The sequence below is a fragment of the Pan troglodytes genome, chromosome 8 (assembly GCF_028858775.2).
Source record: "Pan troglodytes isolate AG18354 chromosome 8, NHGRI_mPanTro3-v2.0_pri, whole genome shotgun sequence".
NCBI classification, from domain to species: Eukaryota; Metazoa; Chordata; class Mammalia; order Primates; family Hominidae; genus Pan; species Pan troglodytes.
Window position 1 is genome coordinate 115754376 of NC_072406.2, and position 25222 is coordinate 115779597.

The 25222-nt window shown below is 54.4% G+C and overlaps 1 protein-coding gene across 10 annotated transcripts in view; it reads right to left on the reverse strand.

The window, feature by feature from the left end:
* SH3PXD2A (SH3 and PX domains 2A) overlaps positions 1-25222 on the reverse strand; it is a 266664-nt gene that overhangs the window by 57290 nt on the left and 184152 nt on the right. For 5 of the 10 annotated variants that reach the window (XM_063782079.1, XM_016919277.4, XM_016919275.4 and 2 more), the window contains 2 exons: positions 22670-22714; positions 15377-15508 (listed from right to left, as the gene is read on the reverse strand). In XM_063782079.1, coding sequence (XP_063638149.1) covers positions 15377-15508; positions 22670-22714 — 177 coding nt within the window. Of the gene's footprint in view, positions 1-15376; positions 15509-16030; positions 16171-22669; positions 22715-25222 lie in introns of those variants that run through there. The other 5 variants (XM_016919276.4, XM_063782080.1, XM_054660488.2 and 2 more) reach the window with 2 other exon arrangements.

Here is a 25222-nt window from a genome sequence, read left to right on the forward strand (position 1 = left end):
CACCAGGAACAGGCCGACATTCCTGGAGGAATGCAGGGGGTGCCACTAGCAGCATCTCCCAAGCCCATTCAAGGCAGCCCCACAGGTTGTTTGCAGGCCTCTACTGGGAATCTTGGTGGCACTGCCTCTCATCCAGGGACCACAAACAAAGTCCTCCTAGGTGCAACTCAGGGCACTGGAATGGGCAGCCCCAGAGACCTGTTTGCCCCAACTCCCAGAGGACAGTGGGGAGAGAGGCATACCAAAAATAGCTCCACAACCATGGCACAAGCCTCCAGTGGATTCACCAAGAGGCAGCAGAGTGTACAGGGGAGAACTGTGGATGACCTGAACCGTCTGGCCCTTGGCTTTCTTAACTGTAAAATAGGCATCACAATACCCATACTTTACAGGGCAGTGGTGATAATTATAAGAAAAAAGGTGTTTCGTTCCCTGCCTGACATATAGGAGGTGCTTTAATAATCTCTTTCTTGTCTTTCGCATCAGTTTCATGGGTTTCTGATATTAAGTCTCCAGAAAGCAGCAAATGGGTCTAACTTGAGCCCTAAATCCCCTTGTCCTGGGATAACCATCCTGGGGCCTCAGCTAGGTTTGTGGTGACCTAGGATTAGGTTCTCTCACTGAGCGGCTTCCTGCCCCATTCCCTTCCTGTCTCTTTTGCCTCTGGGAACCATCTTGTCTTCTTGGTTCCCAAGAATTGGTCTAGTACGGATCCCACCCCAATCCAAGGAGAAAAGGCCACACTCAAACCAGATACTCCCCTAGTCCAGATACCCCCCAACACTGGCCCAGACCAGGTTTCTCATTCTAGTGACTTGCCACAGTTACAGTGACTGGTCAGGCAGTGGTGACTGACACCCATGAGTACCAGTGAGTGATACAGCTCTTCCCACACTGACCTGTCAATCTCTGGTGCCTCCCACCCCCAGCACCCACAGGGGAGAGGCCTGCAGAGAGCCAATCACCTTGTCCCACAACCAACCAGCAACCACAGTCCCCTCAGCTGGGTCAGAGCGGGCAACTGTATGTGTCCCCTGTAGACTGTCTGCTCCATAAAGATGGAGATCAAGTCTTTCCTGTTCACCTCTGTGCATCAGTGCCTGGCACACAGCAGGAGATAAAGGCTGGGGAATGAGTGAATTGAATGAACAAATGTCTGATCTCTAGCTCCTGACTATACCCTTGCTTGGTTGCTGGGTTCTGGTTTTCTCCACTCTGAATAAGGCCCAGCCTTTGATCAATATTCTACCACTGTTTAACAGGAACATCCAAGTACCTGAGGGCAGAGAGATGGGTAGAAAGCTGGGGGAAGTCACTGACCTGGCCTGCCTGCCACACTGCCATCTCCCAGCCTCCATGGGGTCCTCCAACCACCTCTTGGGGGGCCCTTGGAGGGAGGCCTCTATGGGGAGGTCTAGACGGAGTCAGATAATAGTAGTCAGGGGTGGGGGGATGGAGGTAGGGGATTATTTTGCCCCTTTAAATATACCCTGGCTGTGGCAGGCCAAGATACCCCCACTGAGTCCCAGCTGTCATCCATGAGGAGCCACAGCTTCACTCCCCAGGAAGCGGGCAATATTGCAATATCATGGCATCAGCTCCAGCTCCCCAGCTCTGGCATAGCCCTTAGATTGGATTTGGATGTCTCCGTCCCTCAAATCTCACTGTCCTGTCTCTGGGTCAGAGTTCCTGCCCAACCTGGCTATGATTCCACCCAGCCCCTTACCCTGGAACCACTTCTAGAATGGATTTTCTCCTTCAAGGGCCTTGAGGTGGTAGGATGACCTCCTGGGAGTGGAGAGACCAGGGTGTAGAGGGCAGGTCAGGCCCCTGAGGTCCAAATGCTCCTCTCACCTGGCACATGAGCACCAACAAGATGCTCTAGCTCCACTGAATGTAGAGGCCCTTTAAATCCAAGGAGGCAAGTTTGTGTCTGGTTGTGCAGTCAGGCCTGGGACATGGAGCCTCACTTGGTGCTTGCACATGGTGCTCGGAAACAGAAGAACAGGGTTAAATTCTCCTGAGGGAGCCAGCGAGACAGGAACCCTGGATGCTCATTCTCCCCATGCAAAGCCCAGGTGCCGAGGTAACTATCCTCTCTCTCCTACAAGGAGCAGCCAGTTAAAATCCCACCCTGTGGGCAGTGAGGTTCAAGCCACCCTGGTTCTGCTCCGGTTATCAATGTTGGGGAAAGCACACCCCACATAATGCCAGTGCTCCGGAGCAGCGTCGTTCATGCCCAAGCATGAAAGAGTCAATCAGATGCTTGCCCAGGAGGCACTGGTTAAGGCAGGGGGAGGGGAGGAGAAGAGGGTCCCCTAGGGGTGGGTTGGAGCCCGGAGGGATGAGAATCTCCTATTCTGTTATCTTCAGGAGCTGGTTAAGGTCTGCTCCAACGTGCTAGCCACTTCTTTGCTATCCCTGCCCGACTTCCTTCCCACCCACATATCCACGCAGGAAATATGCATGGCAAGCACTCAGAGAATGCCAGGACACGGGCTGGTGGGCACGACACAGGTGAGGCGATGAGAAGGGCCCAGGTAGACAAGAAAGAGTATGGAAAAACAGGATTCCCCAGTGCACACAAGAAGAAATGGGGTAGTAAAAGGGTCAGGCAAATCCCTACCCCGATACCAGTGGGGGTCAGGGGAGCCCTCCCATGTTTGGCTTTTGAGATCCCTGCACCAAGCCTCTCTTTAAGCGCCAGAGCTATTGCTTTCATGGCTCTTGTTTAACTTGAGAAGGACGGGGGAGGGGGCCAAGGAAAACTGCATTCTTCCCCATCAAAGCCAAGAGTCTAAAGTAATACTTCTGGTTGTAACTGATCCCAGCCTGTTTGTGATTACGGGCCCTTTGCTTGCTTTCTGGCAGGGCGGCCCTGGAACCCCGCAGCCCAGCCGACAGGGAGAGACACCCTCGCTCACTTGGATAATCTTGTCCTCATCTGACATAACCAAAAACGTCCATCAGCCTCTCTGCTTTCAGCAGTTCTCCAGGGCAACTCTTCAAAACATTATTTTAAAAAGGAGGGGAAGCCACCCCAAACTCCTATCATGAAATTCCATGACATTCATCATATTCTTTCTGTTCCCGGCACTATCCTAAAAACCACGAGAAGCACCAGCTGGCCCATTGGCTATTGCAAATTGCAAGATCAGATCGTCTTTTGCTTCTGCCCCACCTCCCACCCTTTTGTCAGGGGAGAAAATGCACATGCCCCCTCGCGTGCGTATGCACACCCTTTTGCTGCCATAGTACAGAAGTGGCTCAGGGAAGCTCAAGACTATGTCTCAGCTGTTCCTTCTCCAGAAATTTAATCTGTGATGCATTTGGCTGCACAAAGCCCATTCCAAAGGTGTTCAGGAGTCCACGATCCCTGTGATCATCATTACAAACCCAAAGACGTTTGTAGCCAGTGACCCATTTGGCTGCGGGGAAGAGCTGGCTGAAGGCTTGCCAACATGGTCAAATTCCCCTCGCCTGCTCCCTCTGAGCTGAAACTGGCCCGTTTTCAGGTCCCTAGGGGTAAGATGGAATCTTAGGAGCTCCAGAACTACAGAGATAAAGTGGGCTTCTTGCCCAGCTTGGTAACAGCACAGTCGTCAGGGGAATGGGGAAGCTTGGTATCTGGAAAGCAACCATGGCCACTGTCTCCACTCCTAATCACCCCTCCATGCTGTGGATGAGCAAAGCCGGTGCTCAGAGAGGTGAAGTGGCTTGCCTGAGGTCACTTGGTTGTTTGGTGGCTGAGCTTAGAGTCTGGGTTGACCAAGCTCCTCTTACGCAAAGCCTGGCCTTCCTCCCTCGATGGCACGCCACTGCTCTGCCCATTAACATGACACTCTGAGCACCATGCCAAGTGGCTATTCCTTGACCCAATGCCTCGAGCAAGAAGTGAGTGTCTAGAACTGGCAGAAAGCCCCACCAGTGCACAGAAAGGTCATTTGGCCAAACCAGGCATGGGAGACTCAAGTAGCCAGTGCTTCAGGTGCTGGCTTGCGGTCTCAAGCGCAAGACCCCAAGCCTTGTATCCTTGCCAACCTGCATGCTACCCCTGATCGCAGCAGCTCAAGATGCTGCTGTAATCAAAAGATGGTGAGCACGCTGAGCAGAGAGAAGGCTGGGGCCTGTGAGAATGCCGCTTAAAAGTACAGAAAACAAAAGAGAAAGACATCATGTCCAGAAACACCAGAGCTGGATGCCTGGCCAACCTCAACAGCGACCTCACCCCCTTCCTGGGGGAAGGGAGGAACACAAGGGGCTGAGGAGGCAGAGCCTCTGGACCCGAGGGGGAACTCAGCCAGCTGTAGGGCAGCCCCACCTTCCCTGGAGCGCACCATGCATCCTTCCCAGCCTGACACTGGCCCCCAGAAGCCTTGCTAGATGGGGGAGTTTGCATTCTCCAGTTGGGGCATGTGAAGCTGATCTTGTGGGGAGAGGAGAGGGGAGTTAGAAAAACAAGGCTCTTTAAATGCACAGGGATGGGGAGGAGTCTTTGCCTGGCTCCAGGCTCTAGCCCTAGTAACAGGCGGAAGGGCCCAGGCCAGGTGAGCAGCAGCTCAGCAGCAGCAGCAGCTGGAGAGCCCTGCTCCCCCTCCTCCCCTCACCTGGCACCTGCCGCATCACTCCCCAGTCCTCCTGGGACCTCAGAGACAGCCACCACTGCACCAGCAGCCCACAGATGTGCCACAGCCCTGCCTCAAACTCACTATGATGCTGGGCACGTGGCTTCACTTTCCCAGGCCTCTGCTCTCCCTCAGCCCCTCAGCGCAATGGGGAAGAACAGAGGAAAAGCTCTCTTTGTCTATATTTAAGGCCCTTCAAAGCCCTTGACCAGTTCCTCCGGCTTCTCTCAGGCAGCCCCCAGGCACTGTGGCTGGATCACACCTGTCCACCTGTCCACTTCACCCTCCACACCTCCACATGCATCATTCAGGTTCACTCTGCTTGGAGCACCTTCCTCCTTCAGCTTTGCCAGCCACCTGGGGCCTGCCCCTTGTTCAAGGCCTACCTTCTCCAGAAGTAGGCCTTCTGGACCCACCCAGTCCAGGCCCTGTCCCTGTCTCTGAGCAAACTTGACAGTATTCATGAAAGCTCACGGTGCCCAGAGCAGATTGTGCCATCCTTCTGAGTCCTATCTCCAGTCCTCAGCCACACTTTGCTTTCTGCCTTGCACACTGTAGGTGCAGAGTGAAAATGACTGACTCACTACACCTGGGCTTTTTACCTTGCAGGTAAAGAGACAGCCCTAGGATGCTGTCACCTTCAGCAATGGGAAGACAGGGACAGCTGCCTCTTGTCCACGTGCACCCCAGTGCTGGCCATGCCACAGGGCACACAGTAGATGCTCATGTTTGTTGACTGAATGGGCAAACCACATCCTATGGAAGCAGCCCCTGCGTATAGGATTTCACTGAGGGCTGAGATGTGATGAATGCTGGGGTAGGGGTGCGGAAGGAGAGAGGGTGGCAGGTGGCAGGTCTTCCTTAGGGGGTTTGTGTTTGGGGGAGTGGCCAGGATGGGTCTGCATAGTGGAAAGAAGAAGGCACTGTAGGCTGGAGTGCTGACCAGCCTCCCGGCAGCTGGGTCCCCACAGCTACACACCTCACACCCTTGGTGCTGCCCACCAGGTAAGCAGACTGACCTACCCACACGGACCAGCCCCTCCCCAAGGACCTGGTAAGCCAAAGGTGGGAATGCTCGTGCAACTCTCTTGTGGGAAAAGAGTCAACATGCTTCTCTTCCCTTTCAGATTCCCTCTGACCTGCTGCCCCTGGCCTTTCTCCTGCCCCAGTGGGGCTTTAGCACAACTGACCGCTGCTTTCCTGCGCTCTGTGGCCAGGGAACTCATGTGGTGAAGCACTCTGGAGTTTGGCTTTGCAAAGAAGTGAAATCTACAATGCAAATATCCAGATCTCCAAACCCTGGTCAAATGGCAGTGACTGAAGCTCATACCCCACCTCCCAGCTGTGCAACCCTGGGGCAAGTCACTTCACCTCTCTGGGCTTCAACTTCCTCCTTGGAAAGACAGAATGCTAACATCCATCCTGCCTCTTGCCAAGATGTTTTATAGACTGCATGGTTTTATATCTTGTAAAACATAAAATACTGTGATTCAGAAAGAGATCACCTTTAAAAAAGTCCAAAATCCCCCCCTCTTAGCTAGCACGAGCAGGCATCTCTCCAGGTGGCCTTGACCTCCCCAATAACCCTCCTGGCAGGAGTGTGGAAGAACAGAACATGCAGGCTTCTGGCCACTGTCCTTAGAGCTTTCCAGGACATGGGGATCCCAGGGCAACCTGTGGCACTGCCAATGGGCCCCGTCACAAGAGGAGAGAGGGATCTGCTATCGCACACCAGTCTCAAAACCCACCCACAGTTCACTTGCTTTATGGACAGTCCTTGGCAAACTTACTCTGAGTTTGGCCTTTGCTCATTTCCCATGGTGCTCCTGGGCCACTTCCCCACAATCCGATCCAATAAAAACTCAGGGGAGGCAAACGAACTTTAGCCGGAGCCTGAGAGATGCCCAGCTAAGAAGGGGAGTGTGGAGCTGGGGCTAAGACAGTTGGATGAAACAAAACCAATGATAATCATGCACGGCATATTTCAGAGGGAAATGAACTCGGGGGTTCTATGAGCCAGAAGCTTCCGTCAGTTTCCTGGGATTCCACAGCTCAGCTCCCAGGATGGGGAGTCCTGCTGAGCCCTGGCTCCCCCAGACTTTGCAGGCCATCTGGGTGAACTGGGTCACCACAGCTACACCCCCACAATGAGGCCAGGATTCTAGGTCAGCACTGGAAACCCAGAGGATGAGGTTATGGAATCTGAAAAGATGCTGAGAGGGACGAGGGCAGCCGTCCCCCACTCCCACTGGAACAATTACAGAAAACCCAACTGCTGAAGGGTGTAATATCACATGGCCACAGGATAAGCTGGGGAGAGAATGAGGAAAGGGCAATTTCCCAACCCAAATTCCCCAAGGTCCTGAAAAATTATACTCCCCAGAAAGTGTTTGCTTTACACTTTGCCGAAATCTGTTACGTAACAGTGGAGAAAATGTGTGGGGTGATCTTTTCCCTGCACTTCAGCCGGGGAGGGGGGTGAGAGACCTGTCATTTCCACTGAGGACAAAGGCAGTGTCTGTGTGTTGGGGGCAGGCAGAGGATCTCCAGGGCTGCCCACTCACAGGACACCTGTGCAAAGGTACACCTGAGTCAGAGGAGGCAAGTCACCTCTGTCAGCTCCGCTGCAGGGCTCCGAGTAGGCAGGCAGTGACAGCTGTACCTAGAATAATACTCCTTGGCCTGGCACCCGTCTCTGCCCTTGCTCACTCCTGCCCTCCCAGAACCAGTGGGCCTTCTGCTGTTCCCTGCATTCACCAAGGCCCACCTGTCCCCAGCTTTAACAACACCTCAGTGGTGTCTTTCCTGACCACACCCCTGCCCCCTCCCTGCTGCTGACCTCTCCACAGCGCCTGCTTGTTTCCTGACTTGTACTTGTCAACACCTAGAATTACTTCCTTGGTTTACTTGTTACATGTCTCTTCGCAATATTTGAGCCCCATGAGGGCTTTGTTGGCCTCTGTCACTTCTGGATCCCAGCCTGACACTTAGTCAGCTCGTACAGATTTACTGATGACCGACCGACCAGCCATCGGAAGACTGGCTTCACAGGCCCCTTGGTGTTCAAACTTGGAAAAATAACATTTTGGAGATGCTCATGGGCTCAGTCAGTAGAAACCTGTTTGTCCCCCAAAGGGAAGGCGGCCAGGTATTGCCCTGAGGCTACAACTCGGGTGAGCAGTGGTTGTCACTCTGGCACTTCTGTGGGATTTCCAGGGCTGCATGCCACACCGAGGCCACCACTAACCCATATATTTTGCTGAGAAATAACTATTCAAGGAAAATGGCCTTGGAGGAGTTTGGGACATGAGAGGTCCACAGAGCCAGTAGGTCCACAGAGTCAGGCCACAGCAACTGGACACTAGGCCTGTCCAACCTGGGCAGGGTGACAGCATGGTGGAGGGAGCACCCCCATGCTCACTGCCCCACCTGCCTGCCTGGCAGCTGGCTCCACGCAGGTGGCTGGCAGCACTTGGCATTGACAAGCCCTTGGATGCCTCCCTGACAATAGGCACTGTGGATCCAGCTGGAAGAAAGCACTATTTGCAGAGCTGCCCAGCCCCTGCCACACCTGTGCCTGCCACCCTCCTCCCCACGCAGCCCGGAGGGCTTGCCTCAAGGCTCACCCTTCTCAGGGAGTTCTCCGGCTCACCAGCTTCCCGAGGCCCCACCCTCCCACCTCCTGCTGCCCAGCTCCCACTTTTCTTCTGCTTGGGGCACATAGATGCATGCCTGCTTTGCAGTCGCAGCCTCACCACGCCCTGTACTCCTCGCTCTGCCTGTCTAATCCCTTCATTCTCTCAGCCCTGCTCAATGCCTCTAGGAAGCCTTCTCGACTGTGCTTGCCTTCACCCCTGACACTTCAGCTCTGTACCATGCAACAGGGCTACTGAGGGACCATCAGCGTGGGGTTGTCATGAAAGCCCCCAATCCCATGAGGCCACCAATGGGACCCTGACTTCTGTCGCCAACCCTTCTTCCTGCTGGACTCTGTTGATTAGGCTGGGACAAGGATAACTGCCCAAGCAAGAACTCCAGGGGAGTGAGTCTGGCCCCAGAATGGGTTGTCCTGGCCTCACTGCCTGACAGTAAACCCCTCTGCTGCTATAGCCACCTCACAGACCCTCAGGAGTGACAGTCCTCAGATACCACCAAGTCAGTTCTATGACCAGATGGGGGAAATTGAGGCCACAAGAGAGAAACTGGCCCCCTGCAGGTCCCAGGATCGATCTGTGGCAGAGCTGCCCCAATCAGTGGTCTTTCTAGTGGCTGTCACTTATTGAGCACCCACTGTGTGTCAGGCCCTGCATGAAGCACTTTCTTTTGTCTTTATTATTATTATTATTATTATTATTATTATTATTATTATTATTATTTGTAGAGACAGGGCCTCACTATGTTGCCCGGGCTGGACTTGAACTCCTGGCCTCAAGTTACCCTCCCACCTCAACCTCCCAAAGTTTTGGGATTACAGGCATAAGCCACCATCCCTGGCCCTGAATTCCTTTAGAATTAGCATATACCAACCCTATAGCTGTGGGTACAATTATCCCCATTTTACAGGTAAGGAAACTGATGCTGAGAGGACCCAAGAAACTTCCCCAGGATCACCACAGGAAGTAACCAAATCAAGATGAAAAGCAGCCTTCTCTAACACGAAGCCCATGTTCCTAACTGTTAGGCTATCCTGCAGTCTCCTTCTCAACATAATCTTGATCCTGGAGTGAATAAAGCTGAGTGGAAGGGCCCAAGACTGGGCTAGCATGCCTGCCTCTGCTCCTGGCTTTATGCTCCCAGGCCCTTTCCCCTCCAACCAGCTCTGTGAAGTGGGTAACAGCTGCACACTGGAGATCGTCTTGGGCCAAAAGGGACTCTGCTGATTAGCCTGATATAGCAAGAACACACACACAGGCTGCACTCTGAAGAGAAGGGCTGTCAGTGCACAAGGCTTTCTGATGGCTGGGACAGGACCTCGTGGGGCCAGGCACCACCTCTGTGGCACCACATCTAAATGGAGTCTGGTTCACTGGAGCCAAACTCTTAAAAGACTGTTGCAGAAATAAGCATGTTAGTTCAGTTTTCCGCAATGCAGACTACAATAAACCTGCCCTTCTAGAAACAGCCTAGCCTATCTTTGTTGGGACACTTCTTTTCTAGGAGCAGGCGAATGTGGAAGTCTGAATTATAGTAGTAATCAGGTGGTTACATAGTAAGCACAGAATCTAAGCAAGATGTAGAAGATATACATAAAATCCGTTTAAGACAATGCAGGCTGGGCACGATGGCTCACACCTGTAATCCCAGCACTTTGGGAGGCCGAGGTAGGTGGATCATTTGAGGCCAGGAGTTCAAGACCAGCTTGACCAACTTGGTAAAACCCCATCTCTACTGAAAACACAAAGATCAGGCAGGCATGGTGGTGCACGCCTGTAATCCCAGTTACTCGGGAGGCTGACACAGGAGAATCACTTAATCCTGGGAGACAGAGGTGGCAGTGAGCCGAGATTGCACTACTGCACTCCAGCCTGGGTGACAGAGCAAGACCCTGTCTAAAAAAAAAAAAAAAAAAAAAAGCAAGCAAAGTCTGTAAGGCTATCCCAGGCTCACAATACAGTCTACCAGAATGAGCACATCAATTAGACTCTAAGCTCCATAAAGGCAGGAACCTCATGGATGTATACACAATTAGCACAAAGTATTCAAGTATTCAAGAATGGTGAAATAAACGAGTGAATAAATGAACCACTCCTACATACAGTATACTTCATCCTTACAGAAAGCCTATGTAGTATGTATCACTAGCCCCTCTTAACCATCAGAAAACAAATTGATTTCTACTTATATCACACAGTATAGACTTAGATCTTAAACCCCGTACTGGAATTCTGGATTCTTCACCCTCTCCACCACATGCACAGGTACTGAACAAGTAAAATGGCTGCAGCCACCATGTTTTTGGGTAACTTTTCTTTAAAACCTGCCCACCAACAGCCTCTGCTGAAGAGGTTGGTTAGGTAACCATGTTTATACTCTGTGATGGTTCTCCAGGACACAGCTTATTGGACCAGGGCTGGACACCCGATCTAACGTTTGCCAATCCATTGCTGGTGAGAAAACAATCAGATTCAAACTTCGAATTCTGAACTCAGAGAACCAGAGGTCAAACTCAGTTGTTGGGAGAGATCTCAACTGAAAAGTCATGCAAGTCTGGTCCTGAGAAACCAACGCCACTCAAACAAGCTGCTGTCATGGTCGGATGAGAGGAGAAGGCAGGCTGGTCTACAGTTAGAAGAGCATAGCTGTGCTTTAAATCTGCATGGTAGCTGGGCGCGGTGGCTCATGCCTGTGATCCCAGCACTTTGGGAGGCCGAGGCGGGTGGATCACCTGAGGTAAGGAGTTTGAGACCAGCCTGGCCAACATAGTAAAACCCTGTCTCTGCTAAAAATACAAAAATTAGTCAGCCGTGGTAGCAGGTGCCTGTAATCCCAACTGCTTGGAGGCTAAGGCAGGAGAATCGCTTGACCCAGGAGGTGGAGGTTGCAGTGAGCTGAGATCATGCCACTGCACTCCAGCCTGGGCAACAAGAGTGAAACTCCATCTCAAAAAAAAAAAAAAAAAAATCTACATGGTAAGTAAGAGAGACAGAGAAGCTGCTTTGGCTGGTGCTGACTTTTGGTTCCCAGTTCCAGCCTCCTAAGGCTGATTTACTTCTCACCCCTGGGTTTGGTGAGATTTTCCTTTATTGCTTCAACAGTCTCTTGAGAAAGTCTGAGTGAATTTCTGTTCTCCGCTCACAACTCAACTGGGACTAAAGCATTGACCCTAGAGGGGAGTAAAAATTCTCAAATTCTTCCCAAGGTTTGGTTTTCTCACTTGTAAAAAAAAATGATGGACCAGGAGCTCAAAATTTCTTGCTTCCACGGAAGTATAAGAACTCCCAATGTATCATGCCCGGTGCCAGGAAGTAAGCAAAGACTCAGAGAAGAAAGGTGAGGCAGGAAAAATTTTGTTGACTCATCTCCCCACTTCTTCCCCTGGCCTGCAGTCCTAAGAAGGAAACAATCCTAGGAAGTTGGATGCAGCTTTGCTCAACACACAGATCAGAGTGACCAGGACCCTGATGTCACCACGCTGCCAGAAATTATGCCTGCTGGAGAGGGAAGCCAATGCAGTATTTGAGGCAAATGAATGTCCTAAAGAGGAGGCGCCTTATGCACTTTTGCTTATGTCAAGGGTAGAGGGGTTTCCAAAGACAAAGTAACAATGGCGGCTACATGCCCTGGTATGGCTTGCTGGGTGGCAAAGCTACCAAAGCTATGAATCTTCCTGCTCTATGTGTCCCTATATATCAATGGAGAAAAAGAGTCCTCTTCTGGTCTGGCCCTAGGCCCACTGGTTGATCACAAATGCTTTCCTTAAAGCTATACAAGTCTCACTTTGGGTTTGACACCTGTTCTCTGGAACAGGTTTGTCCTCAGTCCTAGGTACACATCACCTTCCTCAGACCCTCTCAGCTGTTTCCTGTCCCTAAGTTCAATGGATCAATGAACAACATGAATTCCCATTAGCTGGAAGGAGGGATGCAGAGACAACCTTCCCCACAGATGTTCCAGGGAGCTCTACAGCCATCTCACCCAGCCTGCATCTCGCCTCAACCTACAGCATTGCCAACTTGGACTTCTACCCTTCCCACCTGGGATGGGCCCATTCTCAGCCTCCCTGCATGGCCTCTGTTGAGGGGAGAGATCTTAGCTCTTGGACTCTAAGGCAATTACTTAGCCTCTTAGCCTATTACTTCAGCCACAAATTGGTTAAACTGCCTTCTACTGCATGGTGTTGTTCCATGATATCCCAATAGAATGATGTATGTGAAGCATGTGGCCTGCCACCTGGTGTTTACTGACTCAGAATCACCTTCCATGCACATCTCTCTTTAGACCAATGAGAGCACAGAGGGGCTCTGATGAGCAGGCAGAGCCAGAGGTGGCTGGGTCCCCCTGTGGACACTCTACTTGAGGCACTCCCAGCCAAGTGAGAGGGGACACAGGCAGAGTCCTGGCACCCTGTGGGCAAGGCAAGGCCCAGGGAGGTGGGGATGGTGCTGGCTGGGGCCATTGCCCAACAACGCAAATGGAAATGCCTCAACACACCCACTGTGTCCCAAGGTCAAAGGCTTCACAATTGGGTCTTTGTTCCTGAGTTCAAAAGCCTCACTCACCACTCCTTCAGGTTGCACAAGACGCCTCCTCTCCCCCACCGTCAGGCCTCCAGCTTCCCTGAACTGGGAAGCGACCATCCCAGAGATCTGCAGCTTGGCCCTCTTCCTTTCTCCCCTCCACCCACTTCATTTCTCTGGTTAGGCTGGATGTATACTCCAGGCCTCCTAGTAGATAGCAACAGACGGGTTTGAATAGGTAGGCACAGCACTGCAGGTCCTGTGCAAATATCTGCAGCTGAGCAGCTGTCTCTACCAACGGTAAAGATACAAAACTCCCAGAAGTAGAAAAGCCATGTTCAGGGAAGCTCTTTCTACCCAACACCTTGAGTCCCACCAAGTTTCCCAGCCTTGGAGTTCAGACCTGAGAGAGAGCTCAGGGAGGTCATTTGCTCCAGCCCCTGCTTCCAACCAGCCACAAGGTCATCTCCATTTTATGGAAGGAATAACTGAAGCCCAGAGAAGTTAAGGGACATGAAGCCCCCCAGCAGGCAGTGGCAGGTAGAATGCGGCTTCTAAGAACAGCAGCTCCCTCACACAGTCTGCGTGCCAGACTGGCCTGCTCTGGCCATGGGTGGCCGTGGGGAGCTGGGGTGCCTGGGCCACCTCTAACAGCCATCAGCAGCTCCTCAGGAGAGCAGGCATCTCCCCCTTTGTCAAGGCTCCTTCCCCCAATCCTAGGACTCCAGTGTCCCAGGGTCCTGTAGATGGGATAGGAGGGGAGAGGGCGCACATGCCCTGGGAATCCTGGAGTCTTCCAGCAGGATGACTTCCTCTTGTGTGCTCTCATCTTCAGCCATCCTGGCCAGTGGCTGGCAGCCCCCAAAGACATGGGGGCTCACTGCCTCCTGCTGCTCAAGGGTTAAACGGCTATGGTGTGACAGGCAGGCATGGTGGGAGAACCACTGGTTCGCTCAGAACTTCCCTAGCCAGAAGTTCTGAGAAGAACCAACCACCTTTCCTGATGCAAGCTCTACAACAAACATCTCCCTCGCCTGAGGTCTCCCATGTCACCATTAGAGATCCATTGCTTTGGGTCTTCAGGTACTGGGGGTTTCCAGAGCCAGACCCCCATGACATTGCTAGCTTCCTTTGGGGGCAGGGACGTGGCACCATGAGCATGACAAAGGCTGAGGACAAAGCTGCCCAGGGAGGAGCCCAGTGTGGGCACCTGGGACGAAAGGTTGAGGCCTCACAGCAGGGACATGGCTCTGCCAGGGAGGACTGTCACTGCTGACCACCTTGGTGATGACTCCAGGCACAAGGGCAGACACAGTCTGACCTGAGAGGGGAGCAGGCACTTCGAAGACCTCAGAGCAGGAGGGCCACAAGTCAGACCCTATACGCATATCACAGCCCTGTTCTCTGGAGCCACTGGTGGCAGGAGCCTGCACCCACCTCCCCCAGGAGGCCCACTGGGATTTCCTCAGCATCTCCACAGCTCCTGGCCACCAGGAGGCACAGGGTTCTGCTTTGGATCTCAGGAGACTCCCTTCCCCGCAACCTCCCTGTGTCTCGATTCCTGTCTCTACGGAGCAGGCACTGCTGTCCTATGCTTTGCCTTTCCTTTCCGGGTTTAAACACTGGCAAGGCATAGAGTGGGACTAGGAGAGGAGAACAGGCTCCTCCCCTCTGGAAGTATCCACCAAACACCACTCAGAGAGGCTCTGAGCACAGGGGCCTTCCCTGCAGCAAACCGAAACTGAAACAAAACACCCCAGAAACCCATGCAAGCCCTGGGAGGCTGTGGGCTGATGGATGTCCTGGGCTCGAGTCCCAGCCCTGGCCCTGTTGGGGGCCGAACAAGCCTGGACTGACAGGCTTGGGCTCTCCTCTCTTCACCTGCCATGACTCCTGCTGCCAGGGACACCAAGGTACCTTTGCCCCCTCCGTGGCACCCTGAGAACCAGCTGCCCCGGGCAGCTGTCAGTACGGCCCCTGTCAGTGCGGGACCTTGCCTGGCCCAGGCCTGGCTGCATCCCCCTCACTGCGCTTGCTTTCCAGGTCGTGGGGCCTCCAGCTCGGCAGGGGGCAGTCAGATCCCCAACCAGACCCCAACCAACGCCCGCAGGCCTGGCCCTTCCACAAACTTGCCAGCGACCCGGGGACCCTGGACCCCATGGTGACAGCAGGGCCTGCCTTCCCCACCAGCTGGCTGGGCTGTCCTGCCTGGACCCTGGCTCAGAACGTGGTTGTTGTTGGGCATCCCTGAGCTGAGAGCACCCTGCCCCACGGGCCTCCGAGGGCACGGGGACCCCAGCAGGGCTGGCCGTTTATTCCGGCGCTGTGCCTGAAACGTGCATTAACACAGGCTGGTTAATTACCCCGAGCAAGGAGACATTCTTCCACCACCAGGCAAACTGCTGGCCTGCAGCCCAAACCAACAGGGGGAAACTTCAGCCGCCTCGGCCCTCTCTCTGCCAGATGGAAATAACGTATAGCTGCAGCGGTGGGGGAGGAGGGAGGAACAAAAACCAGCTCGGCCCGGGGGCCAGACCGGAACCCCAGTGGACGGCCATTGGCCAGGGCACTCACCGCTCTCGTTCTTCTCGATGACATCCACCACCTCCCCGGCCTGGAGGCTCAGCTCCGAGTTCTCCTGCTTCTTATAGTTGGACACCACCACGTACTGTTCCAGGATCATGGGCTCGGCGGTGGCGTCGGCACCTGGCGAGGGCAGAAAGCACGCGGTGAGCCAGCGGCCAGCCATGGCCCCGCGGCCGGGGCGCCCCCTGTCCATCGGCCTCCTCGGGGGTGGCTGCTCTGTCGCCAGCGCCGCTCCCAGGGGCAGCCCGCAGCCGGGGCTCGCAGCTCACAGGGCGCCAAGGACAGGCCATATAGCAAGGCCCCAGACCGGCCCGCTGCACCGCGGGGTCCGGGGGACATGGGGAGCCAGGGGGCCGGGGAGGGGACGGGCAGGAGGAGGAGGAAAGAGAGAGGCAGAGCGGAGGCGGAGGCCAAGGAAGCTCAGAAAGAAGCCTTGTGCTGCGATGAGTTAGTCACAGCCCGGCATGAGGGAGCCTGCCGGGAGGCCTGGGGCCGACGGGGTCTCTCCGGCCTCCCTCTCGGGCCGGCAGGGGCATCGGGGAGGGCGGCGAGCCAGCGGGTGGGCGGCCCATGAGGGCTGAGGCCAGAGGCAAAGGAAAGGCAAGCAGGAGGCTCCAGCCTCTGCCCCCAACCCCTGCAAACCCGAGAGAAAAGGCAGCCCTGCTCCCTCGGGCGGGAGAGGGAGAGGAGAGAGCGGGAGAGAGCTTCTCCACGGCCCAGGCCCAGGCGAGGAGTCAAGAGGGTTTGAGGCCGCCAATCACTGGGGTTTACTCGCAACCCTTAAATAGAAACACATGAGACCCGTCGAATGAGGAGCCGGGGGTGGAGGCAGGGGAGGGGGAGGAGGCCTAGACTGTTTACTTGAAACCCAAGAAGAAAGTCCCCGCGCCAGCGGCTGGCGAGCCCAGCCCGCCCCCCGCCAACTTTTCCTCAAGTTCGCTCCGTTCCTGGCCCTCGGGCTCACCCAGGCGCTGCCACCGAGCCCAGGCCGGGTACAGTCGGACCAGCCTCAGGCCTGCCCCCAGCCCTGCTTCCAGAGAGGGCCCTCTGGCTGCAGAGACTGACTCAGTTTCTCTCTGCCTTTCAGTGACGGGGCTTGTGGTCAGGCCCCGGCAGTTTGAGGGGCTTGAGGGGTCAAAAGCTGGGTGCAGCAGAGGGAGGGCAGGTGGACTCCCAGGAGCAAGCAGCTTCTCTGTCCTCCTCAGCCACTGGACCAGCACGACATTTGCTAAGCAGGCACCAGGCAGGAAGGCAGACAGGCTGGGTGCCCTTTTAGCTTCCTAGCTGAGTGGCCCTGGATGCTGCTTAAACCTCTGCACTTCAACTCTTCCCATCACCATTACTGGTGGGGGGGCCGGGGGGGGATAAGACACTTAAAATATGATGTGCTTTTAGCTAGGAGTGAAAAGGATCCACTAGCCAGAAATGGACTAGTCACCTCCTACAGGAAGCCTTCTCAGACCACCCCCAGCCCAAAGGGAATTCCTAGTATACTTTTTTTTTTTTGAGACAGGGTCTGTCTTTGTTACCCAGGCTGGAATGCAGTGGTGCAATCATGGCTTACTGCAGCCTTGACCTCCTGGATTCAAGCAATCCTCCCACCTCAGCCTCCCATGTAGCTGGGACCAAAGGCACACACCACCATACCCGGCTAATTTTTTTATGTTTTGTAGAGCTGAGGTCTCACTTTGTTGCCCAGGCTGGTCTTGAACTCCTGGGCTCAAGTGATCCTCCCGCCTCAGTCTCTCAAAGTGCTGGGATTATAGGCATAGGCCACTGCGACTGGCATAAACTATATGTCTGCCAATCTCCTTGAAGGCTAGGGGGCTTCATGTCACTAGCCTGGCTACAAAAATTGCTGAGGGTCTCCAAGTTCCACACAGCCCCCTTGGTGCCTCAGCCTATAGCCACATTCCCCACACGCTTGAGTTTGACTTGGCAAATGTGATGTGCCAGGCACATTAACCGCCCCATTTCATGCCCGCAACATCCCCCTTATCTTCCATTTCACAAAAGACTAACCAGAGGCCCCTCTAGAGCAGGCAAGAGACGACTCTAGCTCCCACAGCTGCTACGAAGAGCATCACATTCATTCAGTATGATTTTGTTCAGGCCCAAGCCCATCTGTCTTTCCACTGCAGAATAACTGCCTCTGATTTGTTTCCATCAGTCTGGTTCTTCTAGCACAGTAATCCTCAACTTGGAAGCACAGAATCACCCAGGGAGCTTTTTAAAAGTACTGATGCTGGGCTCCAGAGAGACAGGTTTCTTTGGTCTGGGACTCAGGCATGAGTAGTTTTTGGACATCCCCTCTGTGTCCCTATGGTGCTTGTGTGCACCCAGGTGCAAGAAACACTACTTAGATCTTTGGGTCCTTCTGTGGGGGGAGGCTCCCTCCAACCTAGGGCAGACGGCAATGGCCACAGAACTCTAGGAAATCCCAAGGGGAGGCCTCCTTCCAGGGAAAGAAACCCACTGCCCCCCGGCAGTTTTCTCCCATGAGGTGTGGGCCCTGCAGGCCCATCTCAGCCCTTTGGAGAAGCAGAAGGGACCCTGCACAGCTGAGTGTGCCACATACATTCGCACGTGCACAGTCCCGAGCAGCCCTGCTAAAGCCGGGATTGTATTTCAGGCAGAAATGCAACCAACAGCCGGGCAGCAGGGCCTGCCCCGCCTCTGTACTTAGGCATGCCAGCTTCTGTGCCTGCCCCTGCCAACTGGGCAGAGGCAGCGCCGGGTGCTGCGCTGATGGACTACCTCCCACTGTGCCCCTAGGGGGACAGCAGTGCCTGTTCCATGCCTGGAGCCTCTGTGGCCAACAGCACTTCTTAAGTGCACCTGGCACAAAAAGGGCCATCCCTGCCCTACGAGAAATGGGGCCTCCTTTCCCAGTGTGGGGGCACTGGATGAGAAGAGTGGGAAAGAAAGGCTCCAGCAACAAACAAGAATAGAGTTCTGTGGCAGGTTAGAGAGCCCGCAAGGCCTGAGTATGGCCAGATCATAGCAATAGTGACAGCAAGCCTTCATCAGTGCTGACTTGGAGGCATCCAACAGCATCGAGCTGCCTCGTCCAATCCTCAGAGCAACCCCGTGCAGTAGGTCCTGTGATGGCCCCGTTTCACGCATGGGCAAAGCAAGCCTCATGAGGGTAAGTGAATTCTCTAAGGTCACACAGCTGGGATTGAACCCAAGCCCACCTGACACCACTGCCTATGATCTTAACTTCTGCACTGTATGTGGCCTATAATGGGCCACCGGCGCCTGGTCCCTAGGGAAGGGCCCATTACATCCCAGATACCTGGGACACAGCTGCTGCTTAATAAAGACTAGAGTATGGGTTTCTTTCTCTCTTTTTTTTTTTTTGAGACAGAGTCTTGCTCTGTCGCCCAGGTTGGAGTGCAGTGGCAAAATCTCGGCTCACTGCAACCTCCGCCCCCCAGGTTCAAGCAGTTCTCCAGCCTCAGCCTCCCGAGTAGCTGGGATTACAGGTGCCCACCACCATACCTGGCTAAATTTTTTTTTGTATTTTTAGTAGAGATGGAGTTTCACCATGTTGGCTAGGCTGGCCTTGAACTCCTGACCTTAAGTGATCTGCCCGCCTTGGCCTCCCAAAGTGCTGGGATTATAGGCATAAGCCACCACACCTGGCCTAGAGTATGGGTTTCTAGTTGACTCTTGCCACCTCTACTGACCAGACCACAGTGCCTGTTAGGTGGCAGGCACTCAATAAGTGTGAAATGAACCAGTGAAACGCGTGAACTGGCAGAAAGATGAACAGAGGGACTCATTGGTTTGTGGTGTCAATATGAATACCTTGACTCTGATATGGGAATATGGGAAAATGAGCCAAACTCGAAGGGAGAAAGGGGAGATGGGGAAACTGAGGTAAGGAGGAGAAAGAAGCCCCAGCTTTGTGGCCAGAAGATGCCTGGAGGACGAGCAGGAGGTGCTGGGGAGTGGACAGACATCAGCTCATTTTAATCCAAGCCAAGAAAATCTGAGGCAGGGTTTCAAAGCAGAGTTAAATCCACACCCCCACACCCCTTCCCCCCACCACTTTCCTGGAAAATTGGCCTGACCTTCCTGAAGGCTGACTCTCTGGGACACAGGTAGAAAAGTTAAGGAAATATTCTCTAGGCATTGGAAAGCACAGACAGGCTATGGCCTCTCTCAGGAGCTGCTCCAAAGGCTGTGGGATGGACACACGGACACTCTGTCCTTCTGGCTGCCCTTCCCTCCCCTTGCACAGGCAGGCTCCCAGCTCTTCCCTCTGGCAGCTGCCTCTTAGGGTGTTCCCTGGCCAGGGCAGCCAGGCGGGCGGGAGCTGCGAGCAGGTATCCAGATGAGAAACCACTTGCAGGCCAGGCAGGCAGTGGTGATGTCATCCCACAGAGGCCACTCTGGATCCCCTCTCAGCCAAGGCCTGCAGAACTAGGGGCTGGAGGAGTCTGCCTGAGTGGGGAGGGGGCAGTGGAGGGAGCCTGGTGTCTTTAGATGAGGAGTGCTTGGCAGGAGCATGGAGAAGGGGTGTACCTCTTCTAGACAGCAGAGCCTCTCCTGGGTTGGAAGAGGCCTTTGCATGAGTCTCATCCAGAGACGGACCCTTGTGCTTTATTACAGAGCCCCTGGCTGGACCTGCTGGGGTCCCAGGGGTCCCCTGGACCCCTGCCCCACCCTTGCCTCACATCTGCATTCCTTCAACTACCACCTGGATGGAACCCTGGCTGCCAACTTAAACTTCTCAACTGGGCTTTTGCCAAGTCAGTCCCATGCTCCAACGCCTTCCACGGCTCCCTCTTGCCTATAAAGGACAAATTCAAGCCCAGTCTTTCTTGCCAATCTGAGCTCCCCAAGTTCCTTGATCCCCGTCCCCCACACCACCATTCAATACATCATTCATGATTCAACACATGTATCGAGCACCCACTAGGCGCCAACACCCAACACCACTGCTCCATGCAGCTTCTTACTTTCCAAGTCTGTGCTCTAGCTGCTGCCCCCTGCTGGAATGCTTTCCCTTCTCTCTACCAATCCCAGTTTCCCAATTCTCCCCAAGCATCTCTGTCCTCCAGGAGGCTCCTGATCACTCTTGTTCCCTCTTTTCTGTTCCCTCCTGGACTTTATGTTGGGCATTGCTCCCCAACCAAAGCATGTGCCTTGGACAAGAGTCTCTCGACACTCCAGGACTGGTGCCTCAGGACATGACATGGGACATAGTAATTACCTGAAATTCATGATGGAAATGCTTAGAATTAGAGTCCAAAGGTCTGAGGTCCAGTCCTGCTTTGCCCTTACTAGCTCTGAGATCTTGGGGAGGACACGTAACCTCTCTTGAGCTTTAGTGTCATCTGGAAACAGGAACAATAGCAGTTCCTACCTCGTGGGAATTGTTCTGAGCACGGAATGAAGTGACGGGGCTTCAAGTCGTATGGAAATCATAGATGGTCATTTTAAAGCAAGTGGAGGGAATGGGAGATCTGAGGAGCAGCAAAGGTGTTGGTTCCTTCGTGGGCTCACCAGCAGGCAGCTCGGTGCCAGGGCTGCAGGTGCCAGGAGAAGGGTGGGGAAGGGAGGCCGGGGGCTGTGTCCCTGCAACATGCCCCTCCCAGACCCTACCTTCAGCAGGTAACGGGTACTTGCCAGCTGGATTGAGAGGCAGCTCAGAGCACCCTGGGCCTACTCTGGGGGGATGCCAGGCTAAGCAACCTGAGGCCCCTGATCTATAAGGATCTCCAACATCAGCCCTTACCTCTGAGTTTCCTGTCTCATATCTCAAAGAACCCTCCAACACTCCAGATGGAGAAACCAAGGCCCAGAGAGACTCTGGCCCTGGACTCGCAGTCTGGCTGGGTTTTCCCCCAGCCCACACTGCCTCCCCTGGGCCTCTCACTCCAAACAGCTGGGATCATCTTGAGACGTGGTTAAGTGTCCTCCCCAGGGTCACAGAGCTAGTAAGGCCCTGTGCTGGCCTCCACCCCAGGCTCCCCACGACTCCCCAACCCTGGGCATCCTACAAAAGTCCCTCTAGCCCCTTATAACTGGTTCCTCCCAGGCTAGACTGGGACTGCTGGCCCCTCCGCTATACGTTTGGTGAATAAAATGTATTGCTGTGGGCCAAGTGGGCTCTGGCTCACTGGCGTGTGGAGAGGGGAAAAAGGGACAGGAGCCCAGTGATTAGCTCAGGCCCAGGCCCTCGTCACAGGAAACTCCAGAAGGAGATTGCAACGCCCTCCGACCCACTGCCTTCTCTTCTCCTCTGGACTCCTCCCAACACGTTTACCTCCCATTCCCCGCCCACAGCTGCAGCAGTAGGGGCTGGGCTTTGGACTCTAAACACTGGGGCTGGCCCAGCCCCACCACCCCACTCAGCTCCCACCCTTCTGCTTTGTCCCCTATTCCCCCAGCCTGAACCTCTGCTCTCAGGTTTGGGGCTAGAGGGTCAGGGTGTGTAACAGTCTCAAAAATGGAGGGGTCCCATAGAAGACCCTTCTGGAAATTCCATCCCTCCTCCGACCATCTCCATCCAGGAGCTGAGAACCCTGCTGTCCGGGATTCTCTGCCATGGTCCCATAAGACTAAAGGTTGAAGGCAAGTCCCTGACCCCTGCCCAGCTCCTCCCAGACACAGGCCAAGGCCCTAGTCCCTGAGGGCCATCTCAGCCAGGCAGGCCAAGCTCTGGATTGCTGGGCATGGGGGCTGTGACCCACCCTCAGTCACAGTCACAGAACTGCCCCACCCCCTGCCCCAAATCTGCAGCTCCCCAGTGAGATCACTGGAAATGAGGGTTGGGTGTCAGGGCCCGCTGCTCTCTGCCTCAGTTTACCTGCCTAAAGTGAGATGAACCATCTTTGGCTGGGCTCTCTCACTGAGACGGCCAATTGAGATAAGGCTGAAGATGGCGAAAGCCCCACCGCTGCCTGAGCACTTTCTGTGTGCCAGGCTCCCCACGAGGTGGGATGGCTTCCCCTTAGGGAGGTTACACACCCCACCCAAGGCAGCACGGCCAGGACGTAGCAGAGCTGGAATTCAAACCCACACACCCTGGGTCCAGAGCACACGTGCTTACACGCTGAGCTACGTGGTCATCACTCAGCAAAGGGCCCCATATTCAGATCTGAGTGGGGAGGCAGAGGGCACAGCAAGTGGCAGACCCCCTGCCATGCTGGCAAACAGCTGCTGCACATCACAGGGAAGCATGCGCAGGGCCTGCAGGCACCGGCTCCCGCGCACACGGGCCTGGAACACACATGCTTACACACATGCATGCACGCTGGGCAGTACCTGTCACGTCCTTCTTGGGCGACTCAGCCCAGCTGGACAGCCACACTTCCGAGTCCCCGAGAGCAAGCGGCAGCAGGAGAGGAGAACCAGAGAGAGAACGGTTAGGCAGGCAGGAGGTCCACAGTGAGTGGCTGCAGGCGCCGCGCTCGGCCAGCCGCGGGCGGAAGGCGGAGGAGGGAGGAGAGTGATTTCCTGGCCCTGGGCTGGCTGTTGGGCGTGGGCCCGTGCGATTACAGAGGCGCTGGGACACAGCCGGCTGGGACAGGGATAATGAGGTGTCCGCCGAAACGCAGGACTCCTTCGGAGCACAGAGAATCCCACACGATCCTCCCTGGAACGGGGCCCGTGGTTATCACAGCCCTGTACAAGGCAGCCTGACCCTTCCTTTCTGGCCATGTGGGTGGCTGGGTCCCACGGGGCCTGATGGTTGCAAGGATCCTCAAAGGCCAGCGGGCTCAGTGGCCTGGACCCAGAACCTCAAATGTCAGGGTTGGAGCACCCAGGACCCATCTCTAGGCCTGGGGGCACCACACCCACTAGACCCTGATGTGTCATCCAGCCCTTACTGCAGCCCCACCCACTGAGGAAGACGGATCGGCCCCAGCAGAGCAGAGGGAGCATCGTTTTAGGGAGTCTTGCTCCCCAACCCCAATGCAGAAGGACAGGGACCTTGAGTGACCAGAAGAGATGAGGGCTCTACTCCAGGCTCAGACAGTGGTGTCCAATCTGGGCCTCAGTTTCCTCACCTGTGAAATGGGATTTAGAGTTGTCCTCCTGCCAAGAGGAAGGAGCAAAATCAAAGCAGCATAAAGAACTTATGATTGAGATGTGATACCATTAACATCTGAATGAGGCAGAAAGCTCTTGGTCTAATCAATGGTTTGCGTATTTCTAGAATAGAAGAGAAGAGGGCCACCATGTCAAAAGCATTGATGCAGTCGAACTACAGTGACTCATTTAGTCCCCATGGCAACCCCATCAAGTGGGTAGGCATGTTTAGCCCCATTTTACCGGGGAGGACTCTCAGACATGGAACCAGGTCTGGTGGCATCCCCAGGCTGCTGCTTTCTCTGCTGGGCTGCTCATCACCTCCAAAGGAGCAGAGCACTGGCTGCAGTGGGGACAATTAAAAGGCAACGCTGAATTGCAGGTCTGAGAGACAAACTCTCGCACTGCCCACCAGGCACTTGCCAGGAGAGCAGCCTGACCCATTCAGAGAGTACTGATAAACAGCAGCAAACACTTATACAGCATTTCCCCTTTGCCAAGCATCCTGCTGAGCACTTTGCATATAGTAACTGGTATTTTTCCCAACAAACCTACAACGATGAGTACTATTATCCCCTCCATTTTGCAGATGAAGAAGCTGAACCAGAGAGGTTAAGTAACTTGCCCAAGGTCACACAGCTAGTACAGCAGTGTCCATCTCTTGCAGGGACACACACCTCAGCTAATCAGAGCTTGATGCTGCTCTCTATTTAAAGCACCTGACTCTTTCCCTCACTCAGCAAGCCACCTTCCAATTGCAGGTTGGCTCCCGGTGTAGAAGTAGAAAGCCTGGCCCCCTTCTGGTTCTCATTGTAAATTAGCAGAGTGGGGCTTTGGTGGAGCGGTCTAGCAAGGCCTTTGGGGTCTGACTGCCTGGGTTCAAATATAGGCTCTGCTCCTTTGAAGAAGTGACTTACCCTCTCTGAGCCTGTTCCTGAACTTGTAAAAATCTGGATGATGTGATATACTTACCTTCTGGGTTGCTGTGAGAATTAAATTAGATAATATGTAATAGTGCCCAGTGCAGTGCCTACTACATAGTCAGTGCTTGATAATGGTTAGCCGCCACTGGCAGTAACTCCCATGAACGTGGTTAGCATAAGCCTGCCTCCCTGGGTTCAATCAGCTCTGGGGACACCCAGAAAATCATGCCCCCGGCCTGCAAGGACAAGAACTAGACAGTGTTCAATACTGGATGCACCAAGAAAAAGCTGGCACCCTGTTAGAGATACTGCCCCACAGTCACTCTCAGACACCGGGTTATCTGGAATGGAAGGTAGAGGGACTCCAGGGGACCTCACCCAGAGACAAACAGGGCAAAATCTGAGGTTACAGCCCCTCCCCAGGTTCAGCAGTCAGCAGCCTCCTTGGGGAGCAGGAGCAATGCTGGCCCAGCTTTCAAGCCCTGGTAGGGCTGAGACAAGGTAGACACACCAAGGGCCTCCACAAGGATTTAAGCTGGTATGGCCAAGGAGGTCTGGGTTCAGAATGTGGGTGTTGCTGCCTGGTGCCCACATCTTGCTGAAGTTTCAACTCCCTGCTGCTGCATCCCAGAGATGTGGCCAAGTGGGCTGCCTGCTGCAAGGCCCTGAAATGCCCCTGAACAGGCCTAGCACCAGGCCCATCCCAGCGCCATCTGGCCCTCTCTCCATGCCACTCTCCACTTCAGTTTGCTTGACCACTTTGTCTACTTTGGGTTCCTTTTGGGTTCTTCATAAGGAGACCTAAAAGCACTAACCTCTTTCAGTGAGCCAAGGAAAGCTGTTTTGCCTGGGCCTGGAGAAC